Below are 19,574 nucleotides of genomic sequence, written 5' to 3' on the forward strand. Positions count from 1 at the left end.
TCATTAAAATATGTTGTAGGCAAATTATCTTGATTTTTGTTCATCTGAAAATGCCTTCCTCATTCTTTTTTTATTTTGTTTTTTAAGATTTTATTTATTTATTTGACATACAGAGAAAGAGATCACAAGTAGGCAGAGAGGCAGGCAGAGAGAGAGGGGGAAGCAGGCTCCCCGCTGAGCAGAGAGCCAGCTGCTGGGCTAGATCCCAGGATCCTGAAATCATGGCTTGAGCTGAAGGCAGAGGAATAACCCTCTGAGCCACCCAGGCACCCCTGTCTTCCTCATTCTTGAAAAATAGAGTCATTGGGTATAAAATTCCATGTGGGCAGTTATTTTTTATTAAACACCATGAAAACAGCACTGTACTATTTTTGGTTTTCATTATTGCTGAAGAAAAGTCAGCGATTCATCTAATTTTTTCTCTTTGAAGACAATCTGCATTTCTCCCCCAGCCCTGCTGCTTTAAGATTTCTTTATCTTAGGTATTCTATGGTTTTACTAAAGTATGTCTAGTATGTTCTATTTTTTCACTTATATTGTTTGGTATATTTGGAGTTTCTTAAACATGTCAATTGGTATTTCCTTGTTTCTGGAAGTTATTTTCAGAAGAGGTAAGCATCATCATCAGCGCCCGTGAAGCATCTTCAGTGTCCTCAGTACCTGGAGAAGAGTCTGGCTGGCTGGCTGCGGCACAGGTTCAGTTTTTACTAGAGGGACTATTGACTTAGGACCAGCTGATGGCTACCATGGTTACCACAGTGGAATTTGTGTCTTCTGTCAAATAGTGATTGCATATGGCTATAGGATATCGATATAGCAGTCTTCTTAAGCTACTGGGCTGACTGGGGTTGGGGGAAATGTGTTGTAATGACTAATGGTAACAAAATTGCCTTTCCAGTTAATAGCTGTTTCTTTTCATGTTTGCCACATGTGCTATTTTGAAGATCAAAACACTGTGACCCTCTTTTGAGCATTTTTGTAATATAAACATTATCAAAATATATGACCTGCAATGCTCCATGTTTGAGATGGGGAGATGAATTGAAAATGATAATAGAAAGACACCTCTCAACTTTTAACTTCAACAGTGGCTGGGATTCAGGGATGCTTTCTTTGAGGAACTTATAGAAAAGGTTTCCTTTTGCATTAGGCTCCTTAAGCTAGAGAACCTTTCTTTACTACCCTACTGTCAATCTTAGATATCATTTTTTGTTTGGTCTGAGGATAATACTCAGGCACAGTTAAGGATATTGGCATAACTACCAACGATATTTTTCTATATTAGATAGCATTCAATCTATATTAGATTGCATTCTGGAAGGGTTTTGATTATTTTTTCCCTGGGTATAAACTTCAAATCTGGAGGCCCAATACAGAAAGGACTGTCAGTTTGTGCACTTCTGAGATCAGCCTAAATTTTGTTCATTTTGCTAATTTTCCTGATTTTATAGTTGTTTAAACGAAATTGAAATTGTAGCCACAACTCCCAACACTTCTTGGGTAGGAAAACTATGAAGAGTTTGATTATGTCTCTTCACTTTCCCAAGAAGTTTTATATTTAGACTTCACAGGTGATATTATAACTGTGATCTGCCAAAGGTATGCTAAAGATTATAGCAAATTATAAATTTCTCCCAACATTTCATCGTCTACCTGAACTTTCTTAAACCCACCCAGAATTTTTCAACTCATTAAGTTTAAATCTTTGTCATGGTAGTGATTCGGTTTTTAAGTAGTAGAGAGGGAAACTAGAGTTACCCTTAGAAATCTATGTAAACACTCCAGTGAATTGTCCATGTAGGAGGTTGAGGAGGAAGTTGTTTCTGATGATCGGAAGTCACATGGCTATAAAACTACAGATACAAAGACCATGGTTGATTTTGATGATATTGCAATTAATGCCAGCATAGCACTGAAGAAAATGTTGGCAATTAAAATAATTTAGGGTTTAATTGATGTTCTAGGTGGAAAATAAACCAACAGCTATGTATTTTGCTTACATGGCAGAATCAATTGCCTATATGATGGATCCTTTTTAACGCTTTTGTGGTTTTCATAGTTTAGAAGCTATAAAAGCAGTAAGGATCCCTCATCTCTGGAGAAGCTTAAAACTTCAAGTGTCCTTATGTTATCTTCTGCTGTGATTATTAGAAAACACTTTTTCTCTGGTTAATATAGATTTTTTTCCCCCTAAACAACCCCTTGGATCTTATTTTAACAACTGATGTGATTCATCTGAAAACTTTTTCTTTAAGATCAGGTACTAAATTCTGAACTCTAAAAACTGAGAGGTTGCCACTGTACCCAAATCATCTTTAGCATCTCTAGGTAGAAATGTAATAGAGCTAAGTTATCCTCCTATATCTTGTTTGTGTAAACTATGAAATGAATCGATGACCAAAATATGGATTCCAGCAATAATTATTGAGGTTTGTATATCCTAATGTTCTCAAAATTGCTCTACAATATTGAAAGAGTTGCTTTGTTCGACAGGAATGCCATGTAAGAAGAAACCACAAAAGAAAGTCTTTTTCTCCCCCTTGGGGAGAATAATTACTAAAAATTTACTTTTCAGGGTGGAAACTTACTCATCTATGGGGGATAGACTACTGAACTATTAGTAAAATAGCTAAAAGATTTTTATTATTAGTTTTGAATAAAACAGACAACATTCTAGGCATGCTGCTAGAATCAGTGCACAGTTGGCTAGTCAAACAACAAAGCAGAATTTTGAAAAATAATCTGGGCAGTATTTGTACTAGGTAAGAGGTAAATACTTTGCTACAGCACAATTAAAACATGGTCTAGAACAAAGAGAAAGAAAAGAAAACTCTTCCTATATACAATATTAATGATGAGCTTATAAGAATTCCAGATGTTCTCCTTGTGAGTACTCAATGGCAAACACTCTGGTTCTAAAAATGTGTGCCGTGTTAAGTATTATACAACACGGATAAGTTGAGTCAAAGAATGGCACTCAAAAGTTGAAGTCCACTGACTTACTTAATGCCACAGTATAAAGACTGGCTTCATTCAAAGTTACTCAATGGAAGACACTGCTGATGAGATCTCACAGGAGGGGTTCTATCAAGTCTACTAAGTGCTAATATGACCTGTAAATGGCACAGTCCTTGTCAAGAATACACGTTTTCCAGTGCAGAAGAAATTGGCCCTGATTATCCACTTCTGTTATTACTATTTTTTCTTATATAAAGGAACCCTTTTTAAGTTCCATATTCATGGTCATAGCTTTTGAGAACTATTGAGAATATTTTGAGACTACTTTGACAAGTGATGCACAGTCTGGATTGCTGATAATTAAGAGCTGATTTTCCCAGATGTACTGCAACTTTTCAGGCTTACCACAATTCAGTCCCATTCTGTGACAATTGGTAGGACTCAAGACATTCTGTAATGCTACATATTTCAACCTGTCTTCAACAACAGTTTGCACTTCTGATGTCACTTGTGTGTTCTCAAGACTGTTTTGATTTATTACCAATGAAAGCAAACCTATGATTTCATGTATCAGGAACAGAGACTGTAGAACTTCTGTATTGATAATCACTCTTCTAGAAACCACATTAACTGTTTTTTCCTCAGGAAATAAGGTCTTACTTGACACTTCTCATACACTGTTTCTCCTTTTGCTTCAGGTGAAGTTCAGCCTGGATATCTGTAGGATTGATGGTTTGGTAGAAGTTGCTATATTGGTCTACCTGAACTTTCCTTATACTGAATTAATATTGAAGAAAAGTGTGAAATATATATTATTTAAAGCAACACAATTTTTTTATTGTCTTTACCATTTTTTTAAATTAAATTTGTTTATTTTCAGCATAACAGTATTCATTATTTTTTCACCACACCCAGTGCTCCATGCAATCCATGCCCTCTATAATACCCACCACCTGGTACCCCAGCCTCCCACCCCCCCAGCAACACACTTTCTTACTCATAAATGTATAAAACTATAGAATTTAGGACATAGTTGTTTGCTTATTCTTTTAAAAAACAAATGTGTATGATTTATAAATTGTCAAATTTATATGGATGAGTTTTGATATTATTTTCTTTGATATTTCAATGTGTTCAATATTTCAGTATGTTCTTGATATAGAATTTTTTTTTGCTGTTCCTTTTATAATCTAAAGTGAACTTTAGTTTGGCTCTTCCAGATTATCATTGTTATAGGTAGTTAATTCTGAGTAAATTATGATTTTCATTTCTAAAATTAAATATGGCATCCTCCTGGTTGCCATTATGCAACTTCTAGCAGTATTGAATTATCATTGGGATTTAGGGACATAGTTTCTTTTGAACTGTGATGAGACAATAATAACTTCTACCTACCTTCTAAAAGCTATTTTTAAGTTTCTACATTAACAGAAATACATTTTTCTGAAGTATGTGAGATAAGATTTTTATTTGATTCTGACTTATTTAAATTTGCAATAAATTATGCTGATAAATCTGAAATAATGATTGAGAACAATGATTAGATTTAGGAATTTGGAACTAGTGTTATTTTTAATAGGAAGGAGACTTGCGTGGGAGCTTTGGGAGGCATTACATAAGATAAATGCAAATTTTTTCATTTCCAGAGCAAAGTAATGATGGTGATGAGAGGAATATTTTGAAGAAACTAGAATTACTACACAGTAATTGCCTCAATTGATATAAAATTCTGTCTTTTATTAAAAGGAGTAGTCATATTGATATGCATAATCATGAATTAAAGTGTTAGAATAATTTCAACATAGTGGACACTATTCTTTTCAGAAACTGAATGTGAGGTGGTATGATGTAATGGCTAGGCTTGTGGGATTTAGATTCATATATAACTTGGCTCAATCTGGAACACAGTATTTACTTGACTTGTGTCCTTGACAAAGTCGTTTAACATCATTCATCATTTTATTCTTTCCATCTATAGGAATGCAAGGGACACTCATAGATTACTGAGATGATGTGAGAATTAAATATAAATATGTGTAAAAAGCCCTTGTATAATTCTGGGTGCAATGTAAAATACTCAAAATTTGCTTAGTAAATATCAGTCATTTTTATTGCAACATGGTGAGTTCTCTGCCACTCGTCCATAAAGAAGGACTACTTATCAGACTACGGTAGAATGTGAATTAATGCAGGATTTTAGATAGATAATTGCCCTTTAAAGTCCATTCTGGGGGTGCCTGGGTGGCTCAGTTGGTTAAGCATCTGCCTTCGGATTGGGTCATGATCTCAGTTTTCTGGGAGCAAGCCCTGGTTTGGGCTTTCTGCTTGGTGGGGAGTCTGCTGCTCTCTTTCTCTCCGCTCTTTCACCTTTTGCTTGTTCTCTCTCTCTTTCTCAAATAAATAAATAAAATCTTAAAAATAAGTCCATTCCAAATCTGAGATATTACATTTATATTAAGTATAATGTATAATAATGATTATCTAAAAATAGAAATACGTGTTTAAAACCATATGGTTACATCAAAGACTGTAATTATATTGTGTTCTATTTCCTGAACATTCTATAATATATTCATTAGCACCAGCTTCTTATACCTCTCCTTAAGATAAAGCAAGAAAAGGTGCATAAGGGAGCCTGCATGGCCCAGTGGGTTAAGCCTCTGCCTTCGGCTCAGGTCATGATCCCAGAGTCTTGGGATCGAGACCCACATCCGGCTCTCTGCTCATCAGGGAGCCTGCTTCCTCCTCTCTCTCTGCCTGCTTGTCTGACTACTTGTGAACTCTGTCAAATAAATGAATATCTTCTTTTTTAAAAAAAGAAAAGGGGCATAAAAAGAGACATAGTCCCTATAAAATGAGGAAATCAGAGCGGGGTCCAGGAGTATGGATTGAACACATTTGCCACATAAGTATTAATTATTCCAAAGCAGAGCTGTTATGCTAGCGGCTGACTTTGAGTCCTTTACCAATTTCTCAGCTCCCTGCATACTTAGATTTGGATAGTTGGGCTTATCACTTTGTTAGGTTAAGTGCTATATAAAGGAAATTTCAAGACCCTCCATTCGACATAGATCATGTTCTAAGCCCCTTCTCTATGCATATTCTGGAGATACCTACAAACTCAATGACAGCATCAGGAAATAAACTTGAAAAACCTTTTCACTCAGGTTAAGTTAATGACTACATTTCAATTTCCTTTAGTTTATTAGAGATCCCCCCACCCATAAGGAGATACAGACTGTACTCTCTAATCAACAACTTTTTTTTTAAGATTTTATTTATTTGTCAGAGAGAGAGAGAGAGAGAGAGAGAGTGCACAAGCAGGCGAAGTGGCAGGGAGAGGCGGAGAGAGAAGCAGGCTCCTCGCTGAGCAAGGAGCCTGATGTGGGCCTCTATGCCAAGACACTGGGATCATGACCTGAGCTGAAGGCAGTGGCTTAACCCACTGAGCCACCCAGGCACCCTCTAATCAACAGCTTTAATTCTGTCATATCATCAGTTACTATGGAGTGCTGCTCCTTGAGCTGTCCAGATAATCATACCACAGTTCCTATCGAAGTATGAGAAAGAATGCAGTGCCTTCATTTCAAGGTTAAGGTTAAATAATTTCCCCAAGTCTACAACACTAAGTGATGGTACATTAAGGTCCACATCAAAGGTTTCTCGACTTGCAAATATCATCCTTCCACTTCCACAGCTCCTAAAAACACACACATTACATATGCCAAAACATTACATATGTCTTCAAGGGAGAGACATGAATACTCCTAAAAGATTCAAACTTTGGAGCACAGCACTGCCTAGTACAGAGCTGGCTCACAGTAGGTGTTCAGTAAAATATTTCACATACAACTGGATCAAACCTTTAAAGCATTAAATTAAAATAATCCTTTCAATGCAGGAAATCCAAGTTTCAAAAAAGACTCTTCTTAGTGAATCTCTGACCAGCAACTGATGATGCAGTATATCTCTGATGCTGGTTGGTTCTCAGCACCGAGATTACCCAATCCAGTAACAAAGAAATGAATTCCTTGGTTGGTATTATTTGGGAAGTGGCCAAAGGAGGGTCACAGTCTTCACTGAGACTTACCTGCTCCCTCTGTGCCCTGTCCTCCCTGCTCTCCAGTATGGTGTGTCTGTGTTTCTTTGGAGGCTCCTGGATGACAGCTCTGACATTGATTTTGATGGTGCTGAGTCCCCTCTTGGCTTGGGCCAGGGACACCCCACGTAAGTGCATACCTTTCATGGTAAGCTATTGTGGGGGAGAGGAGGGAGGGAAAGAAATTACTTTTGTCACTGTGTCTAGGCCATGTCCCTTAGAATATTGTGGTATTTTCTTCAATGACCACCCTTGTGGTATAGACCCCCAATTCTACCCAAAACAAAAGGATCCTTAACGCTTGCCCTCTTCAAGAGCTGCATAAGGGACCTCCATATATATAGGCCATTTATTCACAACTCTCCTCCAATGAAAGTTCTCTAGGTTTGTATCTCATTCCCTCGGGGGTCTTGAGAAGACTTATAAATAATGATTTCAAATTAATTCCTATCAAGTGGTTCCCTTTCTTATGTTGAGTTAAGCTAGAAAATAGGAAATTTTCTCTGAAAAATTTGAGGAGAATCAAAAGGAATTAGTAAGATCTTTACTAGTAGACCCTGTGTTATGTCTGCACTGGGTCAGTTATGTTGGTGCCTCTCCCTAATATGTGAGGATGTATCAAGAGGTCTCTTCCATTATCTCCTTTCCTTTCTCTTGGGTCCCAAAGTTTATAAGTCCTTTATCCCTATACTGGAGGTTCTCTGATGGAAGTTGGGGTTAATATTATCTCTATTTCTCACCCTGGAGCTACAGCTGTGATCCTTAGTACTTGAAATGACACTGTAGATAAGAAGCACATGTGGGTGTTCTTTGGTGCCTTAAAGAACTTAATATATCTTCTAAGAACTTGGCACAGGTTATTTTTCATTATGAATCTGTGTTGAACCTTTCTATAATGTCAGTTTCTCCTGCATCTTCCTATTGTCTGGCCTGAACCCACAGGAAGGGGTGCAACTAGTATAGGATAAATTAAATGAAATTATGATGTTGTAAGTAAAAATTGTCAAGTGTCAGGAATGTTGTATGGTTCGAGCTATACATCCAGAGCAGGGTACAGAGAGAATGAAGGTTATTTACATAGGACTGAAAGCCAATATGCAAAAATGGAACTTATTGGCTTACTGAGGTCTTGGTCCTGAATTACATAGATTCATTCGTCATGTTTCCTGTTTTCCTTAATTAGCCATGTTTGGTTGCCTCCACTTCCATTTCTTCACTATTTTTTCTTAGTTGTGTCATCGTCATTACTGAGAATCCCCGTTGTTGACACAGACCCTCAGCACTATCACAGAACTACAAGATGGGCTGAAGCTTAATGAAATTTTCCTTTTTTTCCCCCTTGAAATCACCTTTTCTTTACCTGTCATTTTTTTAGAACAGTAGGAGAAAGAGGAAGTTTGTTTGAATTTCTCACAGGAAGTGGAAGGGATATAATGTATCATAAGAATAAAAGAGTATTGAAGCTTCAAGTCCCTTCTTATTTTCTAGGATCCTCACAGTGACTAATTCCCAGAACCCTAGGTTTATCCATTTAAGCCACAGATGTTTTTCTGAGCAGCTATTTTGAACCACACTTTGTTCTAGGCTCAGCGAATTCTGTTTGAATAAGATTAAAAAAAAATCTCTACTATCATGGGTGTTATGTATTGACAGAGTAGAAAGCCCAATAAACATTTAAAAAGAAAAAAAATTTCAGAAAGCAGTAAGGGCAGTGTAAACAGAACAGTTTAGAATATTGTGACTGAGAAAACTGGATTCCCTGACTTCAGCTGAAGCAGTGAGGGAGCTCTCCCTGAGAAAGTGACATTTAGTTGAGATGTGACTGATGAGAAGAAGCCAGACATGCACAGGATGAGGGACAAGTGTTCTACGGAGAGAACAGGATAGAGGCCAAAGTGTGGGAAGATGTTTGCTGAGTTTAAGGGAAAGGAAAGCTGGAGAGGCTGGAGTGTGGGAAGGAAGCTGAGGAGTGCCCTCAGGGTCGCCATGACCATGTTTTCCATCATTTGGGGAATGCCCACCATGGCCTCAGTGTCCACGCTCAGTGTTTGGTGGATGTCAGGGTCCTTTCACTTAGATTTTTATCTCATGAACTATTATTTGTGTTCAAGTATGATATGATTTTCTTTCATTAATGACATGCTAGTTTTCAAAATCTTCATCTACTAGTTCATGCAAACATGAATATAGCTCAAAGTCTATGCCAAACATTTGTTAAAATTGTTTTATTAAATTTTACTTCCAAAACAGGCACTAGAACTGATTCTTTCAGAAAACCGTGGGTTTGTAGGTGTCTTTCTGTAAACTACAACAAGAATGGCATTTAAAAATTGTTTATACCTGCTCTTAATGAGACAAAAATTCCTTGGTTGTAAGATTTCAACAGAGATGTCGTACTGGGGGAAATTCAAAGTGAAAAGCTTTAGTTTTTACAGGAAGCTCAAAGGAACCTTGGGTGGAACAATTATCCAGGAACAGTTGTGGAGGCCAAGAAAATTAAGGCCATCCCACCTCAGGTTTAGCTGATGTGGGAAACAGAGGCAGAAGAAAATCATTAAAATTCCTTACCTACTGACAAGCCCTTGAAACAGACAGAGTGGCTCTCCCCTGGGGACTTAACTGCCCTCACCTTGAAGGACAATCCTAGCCTGACCTACCCCCAACTCCAACAGGTCCGACCAGGATCCTGTAAGTCTACTTTAACAATTCCTTTAGGAAACTTTATCTCTAAACCTCCATAGATAGTGTCAAGAATCATTCCCAAGCATATGGACCACTGTTATATCTAAAGGGTCTCATGAGAAGATTTTTACTACTGGTAATAAATAACCTTTCTTCCAACAATAGCTAGCCTCTCAAGGTCCTGGAGACCGTGCTTCCGAAAGTCCTTAGAGACTTACATCATCCATTATCCCCTTTGTCCTCACCCACTGCCGAGTCCACACCTACTCTGCCTTTAAAAACTCTGACTGTAATCTGGTTCGGGGTCCAAGTCCCTACTCCGCTGTGTCGGGTATACTTGGGCCCAAGCTTAAGTTTGTCATAAAAAACCTCGTGTGATTGCATCGGTGTTGGCTCCTTGGTGGTCTCTCAGACGCGAAAACTCGGGTACAACACAGTGACGCTATAGGCTTCTCATAGTCCAGCTTGGCTGTCAGGAACGTGTCATTGATGCAAAGTGGTGACTGAGTCAGTTAGGAAATATATATCTGGTTATGTGTATTTTCTGGTTTGGAAATAATGCACAGGGAAAATAGTTACAGCTTTCAGACATCCTGGATTTAGTTTGTCCAATCACTTTGTTTTGGGTGAGACTGAAGCATTAGCACAACTAAGAAGAATCATCTTTCGGTTCGAATTCTTAGTAGCTTTTGATACTCTCTCATTAGGTACTATGAATGTTTTCTAGGAATCTGGCCTCTGTACTGAGGTTTTTCAGACCAAAAATCTTTCCTTGGCATAAGGTTTTTATCAAATATGATATTGGCAAATTTTTCAATGTAATACACAGCTGCTCCATAATTAACAGCAGCTTCTCTACCACATATATATCAGACGGTTTAACTGTGGTTTAACTTACCCAGGGCATTTTTGCCAGCACCCTCTATCCCTGGGGTATAGAGCAACATCTGGAGCCACTTATTGTTTTTCAAAACTGGGGTTTCATCTGACCTCTAGTGGGTAGAGGTTAGTGATGCTGATGGACATCCTACAATGTACAGAACAGCCTTCCCACAACAATTATCTTGTCCAAAATGTCAACAGCTGTGGTTATGGATTATATTGTTTTCTTTTTTTTTTAAATTAACATACAATGTATTATTTGTTTCAGGGGTACAGGTCTGTGATTCATCAGTCTTACAAAATTCACAGCACTCACCTGGATTGTATTGTTTTCTTTTCCATTTTTCAGTTTGGGTTTTGAGTCTCCTGTCTTTTTTTTTTTACCTAGTTAATATAGTTAAAGCATTGTCAATTTTGTTTATTATTATTATTATTATTTTTTAAACTGGTCATTACTTTCAATGTTATGTGATTGTTTCTTCTCATCTTTATTTTATGTAATTCTGCTTTTTCTTTTTTATTTCCTTCCTCTAATAAATTTCCTCCAAGTTTCTTCTTTTCTGGTTCCCTGTGGTGTAATGTTGTGTTTGATTTTTTTTTCCTTCTTCCTTTTTTTTCCCCTTGACACTGACTGAAAAATTGAATTTTTATTAATTTTAGGTACAGAAAATTATATAGTGCACAGTTAGTCCAATTTGGTAGTCAGTTCTTTAGCCTTTGGCTTTTCTAACTTGGCATTGTGAACCACCAACTTTGGACTCAGGACATTGCCTCCCCAGGAACAGTGGATCTCACCATATCTGTCATTGTAATTTGACCTGATAGCTTCCAACAGCTTAAGAAGTGCTCATTTGTCTTCAAAATTAGCTTATATGAAAGCAACGTGGTGCAGATCTTCCTGTGGACCAGACAACCCAGCCTGGCCTTTGCCTTAATCATGTGGGGAATCCCCATGTTAGGATCCAGGGCAGGCAGGAAGACATCCAGCTCAGATCCATATCATGTGCAATTTCTACCAGCTAGTCTTCTTGTTTTCCACCAAGGTGGTGACAGGATTAACCCCAGCTCCAGGGACAGGAGGCTTTTTAGGGGGGATTATCTCCCTGTACTGGCAGCTTTCTTTTTAGCCCAGGCCAGCCATCTCTGCTTCTTCTCTTGCTTTGTCTCTGGTCTGAATCTGTGGGCCAGCTTAAGCAGTTGCGTAGCTGTGTGGCAGTCCAAGGCTTAGGAACTAGTTAGTTGTGAGAGGAACTTTTAGACATTTATAGCCCTTTGTGGCTGCAGAGGAATGTATCAGGGGCATTTGACAAAGTGGGTGAGATCCCTTTTGGGCTGGATGTCCTATCCTATTCCAAAATTCTTGGGTGTTTTCTCAAACAGGGGATTTATCACGTTGTTGGCCTTCTGCTTTTTCACCAGGGTCCAGAGCCACCTTCAGCCTCCTTTCCTTTCAGCATCTTGGATTGTTGGTGAAGAGAGCTGAACGTTTTCTCTTAATACAAGCATTTATAGCATAAATTTCACTTGTGTTTTCTTTTTCTATTGTTTTGAGACATATTTTGACTTGCCATTTGATTTCTTATTTGCCCATTGCTTGTGCAGTAGTGTGTTGTTTAATATTTACATATAAATATTTAATATTTACATTGTAGATTTTCCAGCTTTGTTTTATTGTTAGCATTTAGTTTTGTACCACTGTAGTTGGGAAATTTACAGGGTGTAATTTCAAACAAATAGAACCTCAAAATGTTAACAGTGCTGAGGCTGAAAATACTGATTTATACTGTGCTGCTTCTCAAAATTCTGGACTTACACTTTATACACACACTCACCTTCCAATTCAGGTCTTTGAGGTTTATTTCAGTTTGTTTAAATACAGAAATAATAAACTATAAAGTTGTATAAATTCACCAATTTCTTGTCGAGCCCATTCAATCAATGCAAGACAGAATCTTTATTTTTTACTTTTTGCCTTATGTAATGTTTTTGAATATTTCATGATTTCTCAATCATCACCATCTCTGTTAACTTTCAACAACTTGCCTTTATAAGGCATAAATTGTGACTGCCACAAATATTTTTCAGTAACTTGTATCAAACTTTTGTATTAATTCTACATTCTATTCTATAGATAATGTCAAATGCTCCCTTTTATTTGTCTCCCTTTTAATTACAGAGGTATTTTTTCCCTATTTTTAAAAATTTGTGTTAATTATACTTGAATAAAATTTTTTCTTAGTTTGATTAAACATAAAACAGAAAGATCAATATATACATACATGTATGCATATGTGTGCATGAATATGCATATATATGTATACATATATTCTGATGTATGTTTACATATGTTGGACTACAGAAGCACATGTGACCGACTGACCAATTAGAGCTCTGACATACATATTTGACCCTTTACCTCATCAGACTAGATTTGCCAAATGGGTTCTGCGTCAAAATCTTTAATGCGATCTGGTTTTCTGAGACTTCTGAATTTGGAAATGTAAGTAAAAATTGAGGAACTGTATTACAACCATGGTTTTAATCTCCTTAAAATTCCTCACTCTTATGCCTTTGAATTCAGTATATAAGTCAAATAATACCACCCCATGTGATGTCTCTAAAAGTCCTTCTTCCTCTCACTCTCTACTTCAGTGAACTGTTTTCTCTTGTTTCTTAAAGAAGTTTCTCAATTCTTTCAAGCTTTTGCACAGTTACATGACCTTGATCAGAAATGTGCCTCCCTTTTCCCCAAACACACACACACACATCCTCTAGCTCACATCTACTTAATCTTTTATGTCACATCTGGAATGTCACCCTTGAGACCACCTCTCTGGCACTCCAAGGAAACTGAGATCATCCAATTATTCTCGGCTCTAGAACTGCACAGGTCTCCTGTGACATTTCTCACCCCGCACAAAGTCTGGCCTGGCTGGGTTTTGTGCGTCACTTTCCCTGCATTTTCAGATCCGGGAGAGGAGGGGACGCTTCTGTTTCCTTCTCTGGATTCGCAGGGGCAGCAGGGGCCTGAGCCTGCTCAGGCTAAACAGAGTGTTCAGGGGGCGGGGAAGCAGGTGGGACGTGTTTAAGGCGGGGGAAAGGGCTGTGGGAGGCGAGGAGGGAGGCCGGTGTCTGTCAGCCGCAGGCGTCTAGGAGGAGACGGTGAGGGGCAAGTGTCCTCGCTGCTCAGGCTGGGGGTCCGCCGCCGAGCCCGGGACCCAGTGGCCGCCTCTCCCGCCGCCCGCAGAGGGAAGACGGGCGGTGTGTGCTGGTGGTTGGGGGCCCGGGGGAGCCAGCGAGGGGGCCGCCGTCAGCGTCTTCCGGGAGCCCGCGGGTGACCGGATCGTCTCTGTCCCCACAGCACATTTCCTGGAGCAGCTTAAGGCCGAGTGCTACTTCACCAACGGGACCGAGCGGGTGCGGTTCCTGGCCAGATTCATCTATAACCGGGAGGAGAACGCGCGCTTCGACAGCGACGTGGGGGAGTTCCGGCCGGTGACGGAGCTGGGGCGGCGGGACGCTGAGTACTGGAACAGTCAGAAGGACTTCATGGAGCGGACGAGGTCCGCGGTGGACACCGTGTGCAGACACAACTACGGGGTGTTTGAGAGGTTCCTGGTGCCTCGGCGAGGTGAGCGTGGCAGGGGCAGAGACTGGGGGAAGAGGGATGTGTGTGTGTGTGTGTGTGTGTGTGTGTGTGTGTGTTTGAGAGAGATTGACAGACAGACAGACAGACAGACTGTGAGACAGACTCGTCTGGAGTGAGCGCACAGGGTCTTGTTCAAGTACAGGTTAGAAGGGTCCCTGTGAGAGTGCCCTGTCAGGGACACTGTGGTCTGTTTGTGTCACTGTGCAGAGTGTGTGGTTGTGATTGTATGGTTGTGGCCTGGATGTGGGGGTGGGCTGGGAGAGTGGGTGTGAGGGGAGGACACAGGAGGGGACATCTGACATCCTTGGTGGCCCCTCAGGAGGGTGAGGGGGGCTCAGGAGCTGCAGGTGGAGGGAACACTAGGCAAGTGGGTGGAGACCTGGGGAGGGAAGTGGCGGGTGTCCTGGTTGGGGTGAGGGTTTAGGGGAAGGGAGAGGAGGATTAAAAGATTAGGGAGAATGTGAGGAGGCCAGTCACCCTTCTTAATCCTGAACCCCTGAAGTAAGTGTGCCTGTCTGTGTGTGGGGCCATTTCATTGAGAAAAAGTGTCAGACTAATTTTTAGTACGTTCAGGGGACCTCTGAGACTCGTCTGATCTGAAGCAGCTTTTAGGTCTCAACTTCATGTTTTCTTAAAAAATGTTTAAGATTTACGTATTTATTTTAGAGAGAGACAGACCACAGGCAGGGGGAGGGGCAGAAGGAAAGGGAGAAAGAGCTTCTGAACAGGACTCCCTGCTGAGCTGGAGCCTGAAGAAGGGGTGGGGTGAAGGGGCGAGCTCCATCTCAGGACCCAAAATTCAAAACCAAAAGTCTAATGTGTCACCCAGAAACTCCTTGCTTTGTTACTTAGCATATGTATTCTTACATACTTGAAATGATTTTGAAACTGCATTTTTAATTATATTTTTGTTATAAAACATATTGCTGTTTTTATAATGATGAAAGTATTTAAGGAGTTGCATATGATTTTTTTATATAGTTGTAACAATTCACCTCATATTCCCCTTTGCTAGATCTTTTTTTTTTCAATACTGCCACATACTCAGTTGAAAATTTATCTTGTTAATTTTTAATCTCTATTCCTTTGATTCTAAGATTATTGAGCATTTTTTCATGTAATATTTAGCTAATCATTTTTACCATTTAAAAAATTATTTACTGTCTATTATCTTTGGGTTTTGTTTTTTTCTCAGTGATTTTAAGCATGCTCTATAAATAAGATTATTAATGCTTTTCTGACATTTGATCTAGCATTTTCCCTAGTTTGTGGTTTGTATTTTGGTTCTGTGTATTACTTCTCCTGCTAGGGATGTAAACATTTTTATTTAAGGAAATATACTGCAAAATTTTTAACAGTGGTTTCTCATCAATCTTAAATCTACCATTTTATGGCATTATAAAGAGCTTTTCTCGTATTTCTCCTTTTACAAAAACAGAAATTGTATTTATTCAGACTGTAATGTCAGGGATGGTCTCGCGCACTAAGGATACCAATTAGTGAGTCTCAGACCCTGCCCTCAACTCAAATGTTAGTTGTAAATGGGAGACAATTATAAAATTATAACAATTCTAATAATAGATATTTTTACACTGCAAAAAAGAAGGATTGATCAACTGGTGGAATTATGAGACCTTTATTAAATAAATGAGTTTCCTTGCTCTTCTTCCTCTTTTAGGACTCTTGCTATTCTTGGACTCAGCTCTAATGAACCCATGCTGTCAGGATTAAACTCAAGGTTCACGCTACTGGTCTTATTGGGCTACATGGTCAGCTTTGGGAGAGCCTGCTTGACACTCAGCCGGGGACCAGAGACCGGAGGCAGCCAGGCAACGAGCCTGGGAGACTGAGTCTGTCTTCCTCACTGAGTCCCTCTACCTCTTCTTTTCTAGTGGAGCCTATAGTGACTGTGTATCCTACGAAGACCCAGCCCCTGCAGCACCACAACCTCCTGGTCTGCTCTGTGAATGGTTTTTATCCAGGCCACATTGAAGTCAGGTGGTTCCGGAATGGCCAGGAAGAAGAGTCTGGGGTCGTGTCCACAGGCCTGATCCGTAATGGAGACTGGACCTTCCAGACCCTGGTGATGCTGGAGACAGTTCCTCAGAGTGGAGAGGTCTACACCTGCCAAGTGGAGCACCCCAGTTTGACAAGCCCTGTCACTGTGGAATGGAGTGAGAGGCTTTCTGACTACCTAAGTCCCTCACATACTAAGGAGAGAACTTTGCTTTTCCTGAGTGTCAGGGTTCTCTCTCCTTATACCATGTTTTCATTTGCTCCATGATCTCTTCTCTTCAGCACAGATCACTGGGGGTAGCCATGTGATATCCTGTGATAGAAATCCTCTGATAGTTTCTAGATATTCTGTGATCATTTCTACAGGTCCGGCATTCCTTGGGGAGGCAGTTATGCCTGGCAGGCAGAAAAGAGTTTGTCCATGTTTTGACATTTTCCATGGCTCACAGGTCATAGTTCCCTCTTCACACTGGGCACCAGTTCCTTGCCTCGGGCTGGGCTTGTGCTTCAGGCACTGTTGCTCTGAGTTGTTGATTGTGGTCTCAGAAGAGGCACATCCTCCATAATGTAGGGACCTTCCTGACTTGAGGAGAATCCAATCTTGATCTGCCTTTCATTAGCTGTGGCGTCCTGCACAATCTGTTGAGCTCCATGGAGTCCAGGTTTCTCATCCTTTGATGTTGAAGTAGTGGATTTGTCAGAGCTGTGATATTTAAAAAGTTCAGTGACTAAACATTGCCTCTCTGCAATGTGATTTTTAAATTTCTTTTAAATTTCTTTTCCAGAAATTGAAAATTATTCGGTATCTCATTCTCAGAGTTCTCAATCCCGGAGTGCCCATTGAGATTGAATTTGTTGTAAAAATCATTAAAATTGTTTCTTCTCTCAGGGGCACAGTCTGGGTCTGCACAGAGCAAGATTCTGAGTGGAACTGGAGGCTTTGTTCTGGGTTTGCTCTTCCTTGTGGTGGGGCTGTTCATCTACTTCAGGAATCAGAAAGGTAAGACACCTGTTCGTGAGACTCCACAGAGACCCTGTGGAGGAGAAATACAGCTTTGAACAAACAAGGTCTCTGTGTACCAGTGGCCCTGTATGAGCCTTTCTTTCCCAATTTGACCTCATATTTCTAAGAAATCTAGAAAGCAACAGCCCATGGTTACTGGGTTGCTGCATAAGAGGTTATGGCCTGTAGAGATAAGAGAGAGGTTGACAATCGTGGGAATCTTGGTTTGGAATTCTGGGCCAAATGCAGGAAGAGTCACTAAAGCTAGTGAAATCTCACTGTTTTTGTGTGACGGAAGCTTCATGGGTCCCATCTTTCACTTTTTTCTCTACTCTGGCATCATGCCATGTGGGTTGTGATGTTAGAGAAATCTAAGGAGGGGGGCTGCAGCTGGGACCTTATGTGTGGGGACAGATCTACCTCCTTATCTGTTAAGTATTTGTCTTCCCTTTTCTTTCTCAGGACACTCTGGACTTCAGCCAACAGGTAATGCTCTGTCCTCTTCTTTAGTGGTAGATTTGGTTATTCCAGAACAGGTGGTAAAGGTGAAAGACAAATAATGGGAAAGACTCTGGATCTGACTTCTGATCCCCAGTTTACACTGAAGCTTCCTTTCCCCCATTTAGTAAAAGTCCCATGTTGTAGAATACTTTGTCTCATGGAGACCTAAGAATATACTCTTCTTACTTTAGGGCTTTAACTTGAGGCCCTAGGAAAGGGGAGAAGAGGCTGCTTGGAGAGATGGGTCTGGAAACAACACTCTGCTCTGTCTCTTCAGGTCTCCTGAGCTGACGTGGAGATGGTGACACTCCAGGAAGAACCTTCCTTCCCAGCTTCTTCTCAGAGTGAAAGGCTTCCAGCTCACACTCCTCCACAATTACAGTGCTTTCTCAGATCTGGTTGGCCCGGCTTCAGTGACCTTGCAGCACCTGTCCTTCCTGTGTCTCCATCTGCTCCGTCTTTGACCTGGAAGCCCCAGTGTGACTGCACAGTACCTCCTCTGCCTTCTCTCCTGGTGCCCTTCTGTGTGGCCCTTCCTGCCTCCCTTGCATGGGAACTCACCTTCTTCTCACATGTCTTCATAAGCTTTTCTTAAATAAACATGGAGTAAAAACCATCTGCTTCATATAATTTCAAGGAAAAGAAGCATAAAAGACGACAAAGGGAGGATTCCATCACAATAAAATAATGGTTTTCATTTATATTCTATAATTTTGCTCGGGATGTTGATCATGGAAGGTATCCTTGTTTCATTCCATGTTTATTCTTGGGCTTTATGCATTCTGAAATTAAACATGTTTTCTGGGTCTAGGAAGAAATTCTTAATGATCCATGTGATGATGGTGCCCTACATGTCTGTGTTCTCTAACACAAACACACAGTCCCTTTTCACCTTGGGATAAGGAAAGGGGGGGACAAAAAATATGAGAAATGCAAGTAAGTTTTTTTTTTTTTTTTAAGATTTTTTTAATCTTTTTATTTGTCAGGGAGAGAGAGGGGGGAGAGTGGCAGGCAGAGGGAGAAGCAGGCTCCCTGCTGAGTAGGGAGCCTGATGTGGAACTCAGTCCCAGGACCCTGGGATCACGACCTGAGCCAAAGGCAAATGACTCAGTTAAAGGCCTGAGCCACTGAGCTGTCCCAGAAATTCAAGTAAGTTTTAAGGATACGTTGCCCTTAGAATTTTTGTAATCACATTCTTTTGTCTATCTTTGATTTTTTATTTCATTTTTAAAATATTTGAATTTCATTTTATTTTTTAAGTACACTCCATGCCCAATGTGGTATGTAAACTGATAAACCTGAGATCAGGAGTTACATTCCATTGACAGAGCCAGTCAGGTGCCCCTTTCCCTGATTTTTTATAGGAAACTAAAGCTGAGTAAACCCCTTTCATTATACTGATGGTGAGCTCTATTTATACTTCCATTTTTTTCTGTCTCTCAGATAAACTTGGTAGTATGCTGATACTTGGGCTTGGGGTGCAGCCTTCCCCATAACTAAGTCTCAGATCATCTGGACAAGGCCATGACTCTAGGGGGAAAGATGCATTTCTGACCCTTCCAGACTGTGTGTAAACTTACTGTCTACAGGAACATCCCAGAGAGATATTATCTTAGTAGAAATCAGAAGCAGTGCTGGGAAAGATAGGGGAAGTTATGAATCTGATGTCCATATAAACAATGAAATACTATGCAGCTGGAAGGAAAAACAACACACTACTATAAAATAATCTCTAAAAAACATTTTTATAGGTACAGGAAAATTTATATAGTACACAACACTTT

At 40.0% G+C, this 19,574-nt stretch overlaps 1 protein-coding gene across 1 annotated transcript; it reads left to right on the plus strand.

The window, feature by feature from the left end:
• Positions 1-6,993: 6,993 nt before the first annotated feature.
• On the plus strand, positions 6,994-18,406 carry LOC116588954 (DLA class II histocompatibility antigen, DR-1 beta chain-like). Its single transcript, XM_032340728.1, has 6 exons — positions 6,994-7,185; positions 13,983-14,252; positions 16,163-16,444; positions 17,176-17,286; positions 17,752-17,775; positions 18,068-18,406. The coding sequence occupies exons 1-6, from the start codon at positions 7,086-7,088 to the stop codon at positions 18,079-18,081; spliced, it is 801 nt and encodes a 266-aa protein (XP_032196619.1). The 5' UTR covers positions 6,994-7,085; the 3' UTR covers positions 18,082-18,406.
• The last annotated feature ends 1,168 nt before the right edge of the window (positions 18,407-19,574 follow it).

The sequence above is a fragment of the Mustela erminea genome, chromosome 4 (assembly GCF_009829155.1).
Source record: "Mustela erminea isolate mMusErm1 chromosome 4, mMusErm1.Pri, whole genome shotgun sequence".
Lineage (NCBI taxonomy): Eukaryota > Metazoa > Chordata > Mammalia > Carnivora > Mustelidae > Mustela > Mustela erminea.

Excerpts from the sequence above, each read along its gene's own strand:
- LOC116588954 (XM_032340728.1), top strand. The coding sequence starts at position 7,086 with ATGGTGTGTCTGTGTTTCTTTGGAGGCTCCTGGATGACAGCTCTGACA. Across the intron at positions 14,253-16,162 it reads GTTCCTGGTGCCTCGGCGAG|TGGAGCCTATAGTGACTGTG; the intron begins GTGAGCGTGGCA and ends CTTCTTTTCTAG. Across the intron at positions 17,287-17,751 it reads CTACTTCAGGAATCAGAAAG|GACACTCTGGACTTCAGCCA; the intron begins GTAAGACACCTG and ends TTTCTTTCTCAG.